The sequence below is a fragment of the Macrosteles quadrilineatus genome, unplaced genomic scaffold (assembly GCF_028750875.1).
Source record: "Macrosteles quadrilineatus isolate MER2022 unplaced genomic scaffold, UCM_ALF_1.0 Scaffold_5__1_contigs__length_97177068, whole genome shotgun sequence".
Lineage (NCBI taxonomy): Eukaryota > Metazoa > Arthropoda > Insecta > Hemiptera > Cicadellidae > Macrosteles > Macrosteles quadrilineatus.
The window spans coordinates 20,572,385-20,588,029 of NW_026542598.1; the positions used below are offsets into that span (position 1 = coordinate 20,572,385).

At 36.1% G+C, this 15,645-nt stretch overlaps 1 protein-coding gene across 6 annotated transcripts in view; it reads right to left on the bottom strand.

Moving 5' to 3' along the window:
• Positions 1-15,645, bottom strand: part of LOC128995935 (FH1/FH2 domain-containing protein 3) — a 70,055-nt gene that overhangs the window by 38,541 nt on the left and 15,869 nt on the right. For all 6 annotated transcript variants that reach the window (XM_054420998.1, XM_054420999.1, XM_054420995.1 and 3 more), the window contains exon 2: positions 6,233-6,342. In XM_054420998.1, the coding sequence (XP_054276973.1) occupies positions 6,233-6,342 (110 nt within the window). The remainder of the gene's footprint in view (positions 1-6,232; positions 6,343-15,645) is intronic.

The following is a 15,645-nucleotide window of genomic DNA, read 5'->3' on the forward strand; positions in this document are numbered from 1 at the left end:
CCGCTAGCGGCACAGAGCACCACAAAAGCTACAATCAACGCCTCAGGTATCAATTCTTTGTAACGCTTGTCGTTGTTTTATGCAAGACAAAGCCTGAAGCAACAACACACTCCAGAGTAGACAATTTTATAGTTGGGGACTCCAGTAGCCAACGTACCAATAAAAATGTATAGGGATATTTGTACATGAATTAGGCTAGGCGAAATGCTCTTTTTAAAGTAGAAAGGATTCTTCAAGTGTTTCATGAGATTACATCTTAGACCTGTGATAGGTCTGATCTCTTATCACCATATTTGGTGAGGAAATATTAAAGTCTGCCTGGGTGATGATAATGATGGCACTGATATTTCCAGGGGGGATGAGCTAAAATCTGCTGGTCCTAAACCAGCTGAAACCGATTGTTAAGTCGGTTTGTATACGGAAAAGACTAAATAATGTTAAGAATCTGTTAGATTCCTCAGGTAGAGCGCCGGTGGGGTTACATTCCAAAGATCCCACTGCAAGAATCAATGTATTAATCTTTCGGTTGTTGCAACAATCGCGTCACCAGAGGTCAAGAGAGCGGTCACGTGACCTCTGACCTCTCGCTCGCCTTTCCCTCCTTGGCGGGAGATAGTGTCACCACAGCACACCATTGTCACGGACCACTGGGAGGAACTAAATCAAAGGCTGAGGATTACTGGCTGGATACGCTACTGTGGATAAGCGGTCAGAGGTTATTGATGCGAAATCACTTAAGCTGTGAAAGTACGAGGAAAAATTGATAAATGTGCCCCCCCCCCTACATAGCGTGAAAGAGACCAATTTGATATACGAGTTTTAAGTTCAATTAAATTCAATCTCGTATTAAGTTTTGTTCAATTATTCGAGCTCCAGAATCAGTCGGGTTAGATTAAACATGCCCCAATATCTTCTTTATTGGCCGAAGACGATTTTGACGTTCGTTTTGGACGTTCGTTGTAGAGAGTGTTTAGTGGGTTACTTGTTGTTTCATGCTGTTACCTAACTGTGAACTTGTGACTTGTGCTTGTAGACAGCTTCAGCTGAGAGATTAGAAAGAGTTGATAAATACGGGCTCGCTTAACAAAATGAGGCATTTTAATGACCGCGATAAGCCATTGACCATAAACCTATAGCATAGATATAGTCTTACCGTTAAGTATTGTCAACGTTATTTACGTAAACTCATCAACTAATTGTTAACTGTGAAACCTGTGAAAGTCAGAGCTCGTAGTGGTGATCTATTGGGCCCTATCGCCACTCGGCAAGGGGGCCCATATCGCTTTCTTAAAACTGCTCGATAATAATAACAATAGTAGGGTAAATTTAGATCCTCCTATTCGAAACACAAAATTGCCAGTGGCGTTAGATGCCCATCAGGAATACGCTATTGTAAACGATCGACGTGTGCCGTACAATGCACTCAATTAATTCCCACAGTTTATATTTCAAATTATATTTTCGATTTTTATATGGCAGTTGAAATTAATAATCATCATCAAACTAAAATGAAAGTTGATATTCAAATGAACCCTTGTGAAAGTTTTTACGTGGTGAATGAATTCACGTGTGAATGTATAGAAAGTAATTAAATCTTGTTAGGATTTGGAAAGATTACCTGTGATTCAAGAATTCCAACAAGTCACTTTTAATCGCCATAATCTTCTGGTGAAGGTGAAAATGCTCAGTGAGTTGGCTTCTGTAATTTCTCCGTTACACTAATCCAAAATTCTAATTATGCTGCATATACTGTGTTTCATTGATATTTCCACAAGACGACCAGTTAAGAGTAAGAGTTTAGTCAAGCGACTTAAGCTGGAGCAAGCTGTCAGATAATTCTTGATCCCTCCTATTAGAGCAATCATTTACTGTTGGGATATAGACGAGTTTGAATTACTTGGGATCAGCAATAGTTTACTGTATTTTTCCTCAGGTTGTTTTCAAAATGTATATTCAACTATAAAGTTGAAACGCTGGCGGTACAATCCTTCACACCCTGGAATGCAAAAATTAGCAACAGTTTACCGTATTTCATGTACCTTCTCGTTTCCATATTTTGGATGCCGAAATTGCTAGTCGAGAATGTCGAGATTAACTCTACATACTCATATGATTAAAACCCCCTGAAAAAGGACTGCTGGGTCCAGTTTCGAGCCATCAAACGCTTACTCAGGATCGAACCGAAAACCTTACTCGACGAACACTGACCACTCTGTTGGTTAATGTCCATGACACAATTCTTCGGAATGCATAGTCAATGTCTGTAACCGAGGTGATTTGTCGGTCTTGGCAGGTGTTTGACTCAGTAATCCGGATCTTGTCACGGGCCACGACCACGGACCGGCATCTCACGGGAACTACAGCAACCCGTGACCCCTGACTGACAACCACCTGCCGCCGGCGAGATGTGTCTTCGGGTCTGATGAGGTTCTTGACTTGTACGATGGCTTTACTTGTAGAGTTATGTGAAAGTCGACGGTTCCATGCAAAAGACTAAAGATGTGTTACTGAGTCAAAGGATCAGCAGTCCTTCGTGAGTTGAAGGAAGAGCCAAAACCTCGCTGCAGCTGCTGCAGTCTACACGGACTGGACACTGGACCACGGGAGACGGGACTACGACCGGTTCTTATAATTAACCTTGCCCTGATGTAATGCCACGATTGTCTGCCGGGAAACTCAACTGTTGGGCTATTTTGACAAGCATCCTTTAAATTTACATAGTAAAACATGCATTTCGCAGTCTTTCCTGTCTGTTTTCCGTATATTGTCCGGAGCAATAACACTAACGGGTGACCTAAAATTCCCATCTGGCCGTAATCTAGAAATTCATCCTAATGGGTAAGGTAAAAGGTAGAAATATTTTAAGTCAATATTTACTCAATGACGCAATCTTCTGAGTTTTCCAGGTAAATAAGGACCATCATCACTGAGATTTAGCGACTACCACTTGCAGTTTTCTACCAGTTGCAGGGTGTATCTGTTACAAACACGCTAATCTCATCCTACACTCGCTAACCTACACATCATCGTTGTGTAATGTACTGCGAGTGTGTGTGTATTTGGAGTGTGACACACTGCCAGTCTGACGCGCCTGTCATTGTCCGGGTCTATTGCCATTGTCTATAACCAATTCCCATAACTGCATTTTAACAAGTGCAATGACGATAGTGAATTTGAATGCGACGACAGCGTCTAGGAATGTTGAAAACAAACAAGTTATTTCGTTTTGTGACGCTGAGGCCACAGCGCATGTAGTTGGGCAACTAGTGATCGGTAATTTTAACGAAGATACTAGTAGCTAACCTAGCAGCCAGCACCTTAAATATTACTATCAGTAACATAGCTTAGGGTTCTAACTTATAATTTTATCAAAATACAGTTAAATACGTCTTTTAAGAGTTTGCTACAGTCATAACTGCATTTTCTACTCTAGATTTAACACAACGATAGGTTGATGTGGCATAAAAGATTATGTTTACCATAAGATACTGTTTCCTTCACTTTCACGTGAAGTATACGAGAAAGTTCAGTAACTGTCAGGCTCTATTCTACTACGTTAATTTTTTTAATGTTCTACTTCTTGAAAAATATTTTCTTTTAAATTAAATTTAATTCAACCACTTAAATGTCTCCTTTTTCGTGTGTTTGGATAAACGTAACGCTACAGAATTGTCCCAAATTCAGCTGCTATTCATCAGTTCGTTTGGGGTTTTTTTATTGTCCTGTTTTCATTTCTTCTTTTTATGGCGATCCCATTTCATATCTTTCACAGCTACGAGGTTTACATTCCATTATTTCACCATGATATATAGTACATTTCTATTGTGTTTCGTGTATAAATCACGTTGACAAGTGTTAAAACAAGACGAGGTACTCATCTAAGATGGCTAAGATGTTTATAGTTTTCCGTCCCTTGTCAGCTATAACTAGCGGTGTGTGACGTTTATCGTAGTTCATAATCGAATATATCATAAAGGTGTTCAGCAGGGTTCATAATTGTTATGTTTTACATTCTGAAAACATTCAAATTGGAAATGATACATTTGTGTAACGTATATCAAGGGTTTTGTAAACCCTTTTATTAGTATCTTTTACGGTACGAGGCTGAAAGGTGTGTAGTAAACTAATTAGACAAGATTCTAATTTGATTTGCGAGATAAAGTAAGCCACCGACGAAGAACTATCAATAACTCAGCGTTCAACTTGAACACTAACCTCATTAGTAGACGGCTAATGTTGACAGACAACCTTTTAACTGGGTAAACCTGATCCAGAGGCTAAAGACGTGATTACTGTTTCGTTTTACCAGAGATAATGCACTAATTACTTATTCTCATGTCTGTGGTTTTACGCAGTCTTTTCTTGTTGCTAGTCTTTCTTCGCATGTTGGAAGATCTCCGCAGTATCCGTATTACAGGAATCTGACGCGTTCAAACGTGACTTATCTTGTTTGAAGACGATCCTTCTTAAGGATAAAACTCTATGTAAATCTTCTTAAGTTACTCTACCATATGATGACTCGCATTGTATGTCATGCAGACGTTTTTGTCACGTGTTTTTGCGTGATGTCAGTTATATATTCAATGTGTCTACTTAGTATCACAATCTTTATACGTATCCATTTCTTTTTCTAATAGTAGTGCATTAAATAAGGAACAGCCGATAGCTCTGAACCAAACAAAGGTAAAAAATAAAACTTCGAGAAGTTGAAAGATACCTACAGTAAATCCGAATAACAATTGTTCATAATAAATTTACTATGGAAGTTTTTACTGAAATTAATCTATGCATACAAGCACGGAATTGCCAAAATCATAATTAACTAATCGCGTTTCATGACAGCAAACCTCTCACCATTGACTTTCATTAATGCAATAATAAGCGTTGTTATTCTCTTGTAAAATATAAAGCCTGTTTTATCAAAGTGGTTTGTGTGGTTCCATGAGGCATCGTTTGGGTGCGCCGATGTCGACTCAAATTTAACAATGTTACTCTCTTATTTTACGGTTGGTATTTTGCCCCTTCGTTGCAATACAATGTTAATGTTATAAGCAGTTGTTTAAAAATAAACGTATATAGTAATGATAATTTTACATAGTTTTATATAGGTGAATGGTAAGAATCAAATTTAATAACATAACGCCAACTACATAATTCTTACCGAACTAACCGTACAATATCGTCAGCTGAACCATAAGGATGATACATCTCTAAGGGAGGATTTTAAATACATGCTCACACTTAACTCATCAATTCGTTCCCTGTACATTCTTTTATGGTCCACTACCACTATCATCACAAACCCATAAAGCTGAAACTGGCTTTTGTAACAGAACTGGACGGTTTCAAGCGTCTGTAATTTTGTCAAATCCGCCAATTCCCAGTGTCGGTGTTATTAATTTAGTCCTACGTGTTCTGGCATGTTCGTGTCCCATGCAATTACTGTGCCAGGGTGTTGCGTATAATTTACTAATTAAATGTACGCTGTTATCTATGTTGTAATATTTACGGGCAAAGCATGCGAAACGAGTCCTTGAATAAATACTGGAACAGGAATAGAAACTAACTTTATACTTCATTTGCTGCTTTCTCAATCGAGACCATACTTAACATAATTATGTTAATAGTTATAGTGACAGTACTCTTGTTTGAAATTGTTGTTAACTGATACGTATAGATTAGAGTATATACTTGCGAACAACGTATAATTAAATTTACCTTAAACAATGTTCTTTGCTTAAATTGATCACTTGTAATTAACTCGTAATCGTTTGATTTGTCATTATTTGTAATGTAATGTCAATGCATGGTACTTAAAATTAAATGTTTGCTTTGATTAGCCCAAGGAAACAGCACACATCTTGTTATACATTCTTATTCTTCTGTGTGGTAATTTCTTTTATTCGTAAGAAAGTGTAAAGTTTTCAGAATATCTCCTAAATGCGTTACATTATTTTAGTAAGTTTTCCATACCTATTTTCAGCCCATAATCAGTAAGATTCTTTGCTTCTCCAATTTATTTTTATAATCAACTATCAACTTCTTTGACTTGGCTTGAGGATTAGAAAAACGTGATATGATCGTGAAATTATAGCGAGTGAAGAGCATATTGGAGCTGTTCTAGTCCTCTTCAGCGTATACGCAATATACATTGCAAGCGCAGTTAATTGTTCTTTTAAGAAGGAAGTGTGAACAAAAAATAAAGTAACATAACACGTGGTTCTGTACTCACTTGGACTGGAAGTTGTCAAACTCCTCTTGTTGCTCGTTGATAGACGCGTCCAAGTCCAAGTAAGACCCGTAGTCGCCATCTTTGTACAACTGGAGTGCCGTGTCGTCAAGCTGTAATAAAAAGGCAATTGTTAGAACAAAGAGATTCCGAGATTCGTATGAGGAATTAATACTTTACAGGGGATCTATTAATTGATAGGAATATAACTCTTATCCCATGTAAAAGCTCATATAGCCTAAGAATTTAAAAATTTATTTTGGTTCAGCCATCGAAGAGTGCGATGATGCCTATAACTGATTTACGCCAGTCCAGACTAAATCTCTACGAGTGACAATGATTGAGATGGGAACACAACTTGGCTGTTTTAACTCTAATATCAAAGGAAGGTGAGTGTGTAATGCCGAGTGAGATGATTTGAGTAGATGTGTTACTAAGACCAGTAGCTTTTTTGCCAGGACTGTTGTATCATGTACTTAATGATCAAATTACAGATTCAAAACATTGAAATTATAATATTTTCACGTCTCATTAACTGCCGTATACCGAAAATAAAAGACAAAACATATCTAAACAGTCGCACTGTATAATGTATGATCGGCTCATTTTAATACGATCTATAATACAACATTATAGCTCTTCCAAATATATTAGGTGTCTTAATAAGTCTCCAACATTCAATGCTACAACCCAAAGAAGTCTAATTGTTTCCTGCTCGGTAGTGGTAAGCATCAATGATAAGACTGTAACAATTCTATGCGTTTTGTAAGCAACACTTTTAGCGGGTAAAGTCGACCAACTCCCGCCTGATTCCCTGTCGCGACATCAGCTGGCGACCGTCGTGTCCAGGTGGGCGGACACAAGCAACTCAGCTGACAGATGACCACAGATTTATTTCTTCTGCCTCTTTTTCTCCCTCGCTCAGAATCTTGGCCAGGCAGTTTAAGCTAACGAGTAATAACGACGAAACAGTGTTACCTCCCTAAGGAGTTCCCTAAGGGAATATGTGTTATTTGCCACCAGTGTCATTTGCCACCACTCTAGGATTTGTGTCATTTGCCACCACTTTATACCTGGCTGGGTGAGTCATCAGCCCCAACCCTAGTCCGTCGGTCATCACCCCTCTAGGCACCGGCCGATGGACCAAGGAATACCTATAATTCACACTATTGCCCTCTCTTGCAACATTTTTATGGTAAAAATTCCAACACTCTCTCTAGTAGTAGGGGAATACATAACGGAAACGCTTATTCCTATCTGTGTTTTTGTAGTGTTACGACATAGTTAGTGCTGTTCTCACCAAGTTTTACAAAGTGTTAGTCTAATTTATTTATTAATTCGCTAAAAACGTTCATAATTATTTGCAAATCTACATGAATTAAGCTTTCCAATGACCCACTAATTAATAAATCGGTCCATTAGAACTCTAGATTTAGCTGTACAAAGATTTTTAAAGTTGAATTATACATAAGTAGATGCATATTGCACAAGAATGACATCACAGTTAAATGAATCTTTAATACAAACTTAATCTAAAGCGGCTAAATAAAAATGTAAACTAATAACGTACTAAATAAAACCACATTTAATCAACAAATTAATTTAGACGATAGACGCGCTTGGTTAACATAAATGTTTTAGTTGCTTATTTTTAAAAAGTTATCAGGCAGAATTTTACACAACATAATACCGACATATGAAGGATTCTTTCCAAAGAACTTCAAGATAACTTATGATAACAAAACACAGTTTTTAGGTCTGTTGTTTATCCCATAACTGTTACATGAACCTAACGTCTCAAAGGAATAATTTCAATATATTTTATGATATTTTTAGAATGTAGATGTAATTTTAAAACATTTATAATTTATTCTTTGCACTTTTTCTCCAAACTTACTCGTTTAGGAGCTATATCTTGCTGAATGTAACCAAAAGCTACTTTAATCTAAATTTTACACGCTGTAACTCCTTTACGTAGCTTTATAGAAAAAATAAACTGAAAACATTTTTGAAATTACAGTCTAAAATCGTCATAAAATACAAGGTGTCCGATAAGAAATTTTTAAGTTAAATAATGAAAATATCACACTTTAAAAGAAGAGAATTCATATTTTTGAATGTCATAAGATAGTAGTTGAAATTCCCCATGTAATGTTTTCTCTAAATCGAGTAGTTTCTGAGATTGCAACTAGGTGGTACATTTAAGTTCTTCGCCCTGTATATTCGAAGAATACTAAACACTGAAACTGCGTCTTTTCAAGTATTTTAATAGGATTTAATCTCATTGATGCGTTGTATACTGTGCCAAATGTTATTTTTGTATTATTTATCTAATCTTAGGCCATGTAAGGAATATTCAAATAGCTTAAAATACCAACATAGATAGGCTTATACTGTTTAACTTGCGATTATGTGATTTTGGACTCAAAATGTGCGTTTTCTTTTGCCGAACAAGATGGTAAAATTAATTTTCACTTCCAAAGTTGTAACTGGAGTTATAAACATTTATTTAATATCCAAAAAAATTATAAGTACATCTACATGGTTATGACTCATAGGAACGGCCATGGCGGGAATTCCAGGAACTGACCCTACTGGTGGCAAATGACACTGGTAGCAAACGACACTGGTGGCAAATAGTAGGACACCCCCTAAGGTGCTTAAAGTAGGTTTCGACCTTAAAAAGCCTAATTATTTTGGATTGACGAGGACAAAAGTCTGCCAAAGGTCGGCCTTAATGGGAAACTAGTTATAAAGTAAAGCATATGTATAGCAACTTGTTTTTCACAATCGATATTACAATATTCATCAATAACATTTCTTTTAATTTAAACAATATAATATCTTATAGCAATATTTAGAACTTTATTAAGATTTTGCTCCGGTAGTGCTTAAGGACCATCTTATACCTAAGCGCATGTGGTACAGTAACACGAAAACTCATTTTATATGTTTAAAATCACAAGATCATCAAATTAAAGAAGCAATTTAACATAAATTTATTATGAATATAGAGTATAAAAATTACATTCACCTCAAAATTGAGAAAAATAGTGAGTTGTTAAAAGAAAGAAATGGTTAATTTGGTATACTATAGTCAATGGCAAAACACAAAAAAAATTTCCTGATATGAAGAAGCATACCACATAACAAGTTACTATACGATCATATATTCTATGGTATAACTATTACTTACTGGAATAAGACCCGCTCTTCGCCTACCCATCATGGTTATGATCTCACAAATTAGTAAATGGAAACACTCATTAACCCCGATCTTTAGTCAATGCACACATCACAAAATCAACCCGCATATCTCTAACGACACAGCGCTTGTCAACAAACATGCGCAATCTAGCAGAAGTGTAAACCAAAGGGGTCAAAGTCGAAATTGCATTATGTTACGCAAAATTAAGAACAATAATTACGCAATGCAAACTTAAGAAGCTGTTGTGTTTAAGTTGAACTTTGATTTTTTTTTAAACAACCACACAGAATACAAGTAGCTTAGATAGGACAAAAAATATTTTATTTGGGATATATGTTCTAATGCTTAGACAATAAAATGGTTGTTTCTTAAAAAACACATGAATTTATAACCATTTTAGTCGTACGATCCTACTTTAACGTCAACCCGTTGTAAGAAAATGTCATAATTAGCTTAACGCAAAAGTAAAGCGAAGCTTAATAAAGTGAGAATCCATCAGATTAGGATCAAACTAGCAACCTTCAAAGCTGAATGCTAGGACCACTTTAACAACTCCCCTTCCTAGTCCAAGCACAATGATAATTGATCAAGCAGTTAAATTGTAAAAACATAGGTTGTCAAATATATTCAATATGAGTAAATAGTGTAACTTCCTTCAAGTTTCCTTGGAAATGTGTCTTAAAAGTTAAACGCTTCGGAGAAAACCTAGGCTGGCACAGCAACTGTTTACCATGTATACACGTTCGATACTGAAGTCGACACCCCGACTGCGTAGGATACAGAACTTAATAATTGGTTGGTTAGTCAAAAGCTTCATGTGTTACTAGCTGTGTGCCCGTTCTACGCACGGGGATCTTATAGTAGTCAGTTAATAATACAAAAATCACACAATGTTGGGTTTTTGGAAATTTTTAATTTTATATCTTAAGTACCGGTAGGTAGGCCATGTATTCTATGGAAAAGTACCGGTATCAAGGATCGTCGTCGAAAAATTTGTTATAGATAAATAGGTAGGCGTACGTACCCAATAGATGGGCTATGGGCCTATTGGCTGTATGGTCCAGCGATTGCATCACACGGTGAGTAGAAACAGAAGGCGACACATTGGAAAAGCGAGTTTAGCATCATCCGTAAACCTCTGTTATAATCACCCACTGCAGTTGTGATTTTTTTTACTTTACACTTCACACAATCACCATTGAAGCGCCGTCAATGAGTGGAAACCTTGTTTGTAAGCTATTGGCGACGATCATTAAGTGTCCCAGCCATATACAACAATGATTCAAGGTCTTTTTTTCTGGTTATCAAAACTCAATAACAATTTTATACACAAGGAATTTCTGGTTCCTGACCTGGATGATGCCTAGTTATTTAATTTAATTTACGGTTACACTATAATATTGCACTTGTGATTAATTAAATCCGTTTTGTAAGAAAAACGTTTTTAATCTCACTTGGTTGGGATTTGCTTTCAAACCGTAATCGGAATTGGTTGCGGTATTTGTAAACAACATTTGTAAACATACCAGTGACAGCTAGAAAAAATCATCTTGACCCGAACAGCTGTTCGTTATTTCACAGATGATTATTATGTGATAAAAATTGTACGAAAATTTGACAAAAAAATCGCACAAAACTGCATTTTGAACGTCCGTAATTTTATTTACAAAGTAGTGAGGCCATATTTTAATTGCTAAAGACACTCTCGCCAATCCAGTGAATACATTAAAATGACTTGGATCTTGATAGGTACTCTCGTTTTCATGGAGAAGATTGCGTAAAATGCCATCTTGAGTGTTACAGACAGACAGAAAGACAGACAGACAGACAGAAATAGATATAAGATTTGTTTCTGCTTCTTTAAGCATAACACGTAAAAATAACCTAAAAATATATAATTCTGGGCAATGTACAGACAAAAATCAAATTTTATTTATATAGAAGAAGAAGAAGATAGTAAAAGGTATGCTGCTGTAAAAATTATATTATTTACTCGTTTATCAATACTCTGAATGTTGGTATAGCAAAAAATATGCTCTGGAGTACAATACGTCGTCCTTTCAAAAGGTTGAAAGGGAGGACTGGACGGGAGAAATCAGTGATTAACACCAGCATACTCTGTCGGAAGATCAAATAATTTAGCAACGATCAATTCTATTGTAATACTGGATACAGCAACAAGAGATCGGTTTGTCTATTTAATCCCATATTCTAAGGGTTTACAGATTTACAAATGATCATCATATAAAACAATAATTTCCCATAAAGTTGACTGCATAGACACTTTCCACTCCAAGAACAAAGTGAAAAACAATATCTGGGAACGACGAGAATACTTGAGCGTGTCTGGATGGAACGAGGCGGAACAAACTGCGGAACGTCGGTCTCGGGCCGTCATTCATCTTCTGGTCGAGGAACGGAGGAATAGAGACCATTGAGAGGTGTCAAGGACACTGCGGAGTCTAGACATGATGTGGAAACCCATTGACTTGGTACTTGGGAGAGCATGGGGCTTCGGTGCAAAAAATCAGTAACTGACAGCAGCGCACACTGGCTGGCTCAATGAAACTGCATTAATTTTAAATTTAAACCTGGCTAGAACTTTAAAGCAAGAATGAGATGACTACTACACTCTTAATAGTCAAAGGTTCAGAGTCTAAACTTCAAAACACAATAGTTTTAAGTTGATTCAAAAATCATATCTATTTAGTCTTATGTATCACTAAAATATAATAAAAAAATGTAAAATGCGTTTATTTTTATTTAACAACTTAATTATGTCGATTAAGGTTCGTATTTTACATGGGTTGAGCGTAAAGTGTATTTTGACATCACTGTATGTACATCGTTGGTTGAGAGGATACAGTTCAAGGATGGTAATGGGTGTTCGATGTTTGTTTAGTAACAAAAAAAAACTGAAAGGGTTTATGTATACTAAACGAAGGCAACATTTAAGTTATATAAACTATCGTAAGAAGCTAAGACTTATCGTAGAAAATCAGCTTTGAAAATAGCTCACTGCTTCATCTAACTTAGTTTCTATAAGAGGTTGGCTACAGCTGGTCCTTACGATTGGGAACCTATCCTGATATTCAAAATGCAATGCTGCAACATTGAAAACAAGCTTAAATAGGTAAAAGTTCAACATTTTACATACCAGAACAGTATTTGCAATACGATAATTTTAACGTGCATTACAATAATTTCCTCAATGCGACCGAGAAATAATTGTACAGTTTGGGTCAGACATGGGCGTCGATCTTGCGACATTGACATACCACGCCGCGCCGCGCCACTCTGTAAACCTTCACCTTGTGGTGTGTGTATAGACTATGGATTGAGACATTTTCTTACATTTAATCAGAAATCGTATATGAAGCTACGAAGGAAATAACAAGTTACAGCTTATGAAAGCGTATTACGAGTTATTCTAAAACAGTTTCCAGTACAGTTAATTCATGGCGGTGGCCTCAACCAGTTAATTTTAATTCTAAAACATGCAACAAGCCAACAACTTTAACATGGGAATGGTTTGGTCCTGGCAACCAGCTGATCTTAGTCAGTAACAATCTACAGTATCATCTCATTAATTTAAAACGCATTCTTCACTCATCTTCGCCTAAAATGCGCACGTAATCTTATATGTGCGTATTCTTATATCTAAAAAGCCATTGTCATATTTTCACTTTTCAAAAGACGATCTTGTAAGGAATCATTCAGGTCAGCTGCAATTTTGACTCTTCCCTCACTATACATCATTGAAACCCTTTCCTTTGTAAAAAAAAATCAGTCAATTTTATAACTGCAGTACATACTCCTTACGCACATCTCACAACCTGAAAATCCCTGTCCATTCAACCTAATTTTTTCAAAAACATCTTTTGTATAATGGCATTAAACTGTTTAACCAACTTCCCCAACAGCTTACTTAAGTTCAGAAAACAACTGAAAAGCATATTAGTTGAAAAGGCTTGCTACAGCGTCCGCGATTTCTCAGCTGACATGTAGGTAGTCATTCCTGTTAGATTAAAGATTAACCAAAACTCAAATTGTTAGTCTTTGTACATATTATTTAGCCTACCTTGATAAGAATATTTCAGTTTTTACTATTGTTTATTTTAATGACTTTTCCAATACAATATGTTATTTGTTATTTTGGAATAAAGAACTTATGACTTATGACTTATATGGTGGAGTAGTACCACATTCCTCTGTTAATAATCAAAGATTGTACTTTGTTTGAATTATTTAATACCTTAAAGAAGGTTATGTTATGAGAAAAACTTGTTTACCACCAAGTTTGTGACCCACTTTACTCTCTCATAGCTGAATAAGTTGCCAAAACGTACTCGAGGACTAAAATGCCCTTTCTAGCCTTTAAAAAGTTGTCCAATTCAATTCTAGTCATTAGTACAGTACCTCTATAGGTAGAGAGGTACAGTATTGCACACGCATCTTTGTGCAATACCTCAGCGTGGCCTTGCACCCAACATACCCATGATTCACACAACCCACATTCCTGGCACCGTAGTCTCTCTTGGAGGCGTTACTGCTCGACTAGGGCACGTTACACCTACATTTGTGTGATTAAAATAAGTAAATAAACAGTAAATCAGCTTGGAACAGCCTCAGCTGAGTGTTGTCTCCTACCTTCATACTGTGGGTTTTGCGTTTCTTTCGCCTTCATTTACTGTTTATGTTTTTTTTTGTTATTGTGATATACTGGTAATGAGTAGTATTTGAAATTCACTACTGTAGTAGATTTTTCAATTATTATCAATTATCAATAATTGAGATGGAGACTCAACCTGTGTTCCCATTTTAACCCAAATATGAGTGAAGGATGAGTGCAGAATGATGAGTGAAGATCCGTGTAGCTTTGCTACTGACTAAATACAGCTGTTTCATTAGCCAGACTATTTTATTTAAAGCCAATCAATGGTCAGGAACAGCTGGATCCAGTTTCGAATCATCGAAAACCTACTGACTTTTTTCTGGATCGAACCGGTGTCATCTTTATTACTAGGCAAACACTATTAACACCTCAACTACCCAGCCAGTTATGTAAAAATTACTGAAAATAAGAATAAAAAAACCCGAAATGAATGTTTCTTACAAAAACTAAAAATAAAAATATAAATAAAAAATATAAAAAAAAACAAAAAATAAAAATAAAAAATGTGTTGCTAGCAAATGTTTATCTCGACACTTTAGAACTGATTTGATCACCGGTTAATTCACACAAATTTGAGGGAATCGGACGTAATTTTGTTCATAAATGCCAATTGGTTATCGATTTAGCAAATACTTTAGGGACATCCAAAGCAAAATGATAAGGAATGTCATTAAATGAACTGATACTTGATAAACTATAAATTATCATCCCATATAGCTACGAAAAAGCTTTCGTTTCTCTCTGTTATTAACTGTATTTACGGAAACTATTGGTTTTATTTTCTTGACTTGTAGTACAGTACTGCTCCCACATTAGCTTTGGCTGCGAGAGTCACAAAATCAACATTGCATGACACACTCAGACACGCTGCATCCGAAAATAAACTTTTAGTCATCCGATACTGGATGGTTTCCCGAAAACTCTTTTACAGTGTTGTGATTACAAACTTATCATTTTTTATAGAATAACGCCCCACCATCACATCAAATAAATTTTAAGTGAATAAATAGAAATTCACCCTTCCAAGATGTCACTGTTTTTGCTCTCCATATGACCAGCAAGCGTGCTGGCGGGTTCAATTCTATCCTATCTTTTTTAACATATAGATAACCATCGTAAGCTAGCTAACCGTTGAATGACTGCTTTTGTATTGGTGGGAATTTAGTTTATTAAAACCCAACAAAATTAGAAAGGCTGAACCTATAGTTGGGAAACATTAAAGTCAAAAATTAAAATGTTTTAATGGTGGATTTTTTTATTTGAACACAATATCCGAACGTTTCTCACAATTCGACTTTCTAGTTTCATGTACTCAGGGTCTAGTGTTACTGCTCTGAGGGTAAACAGTAGGCCTATACTAACGATATTACCCGATCAAAGCCCATGTACTTTATTTTAAGACAGCAACGTACTTTATGCACTTATTTTAAGCTGAGAATAGATGCAAGGCAGAATACAGCTGAACTGTAGGTTGAACTGGATTTACCTCGGCTAAGACAATTTATCAACAACCCAATGATCAAAGTCAGGAAA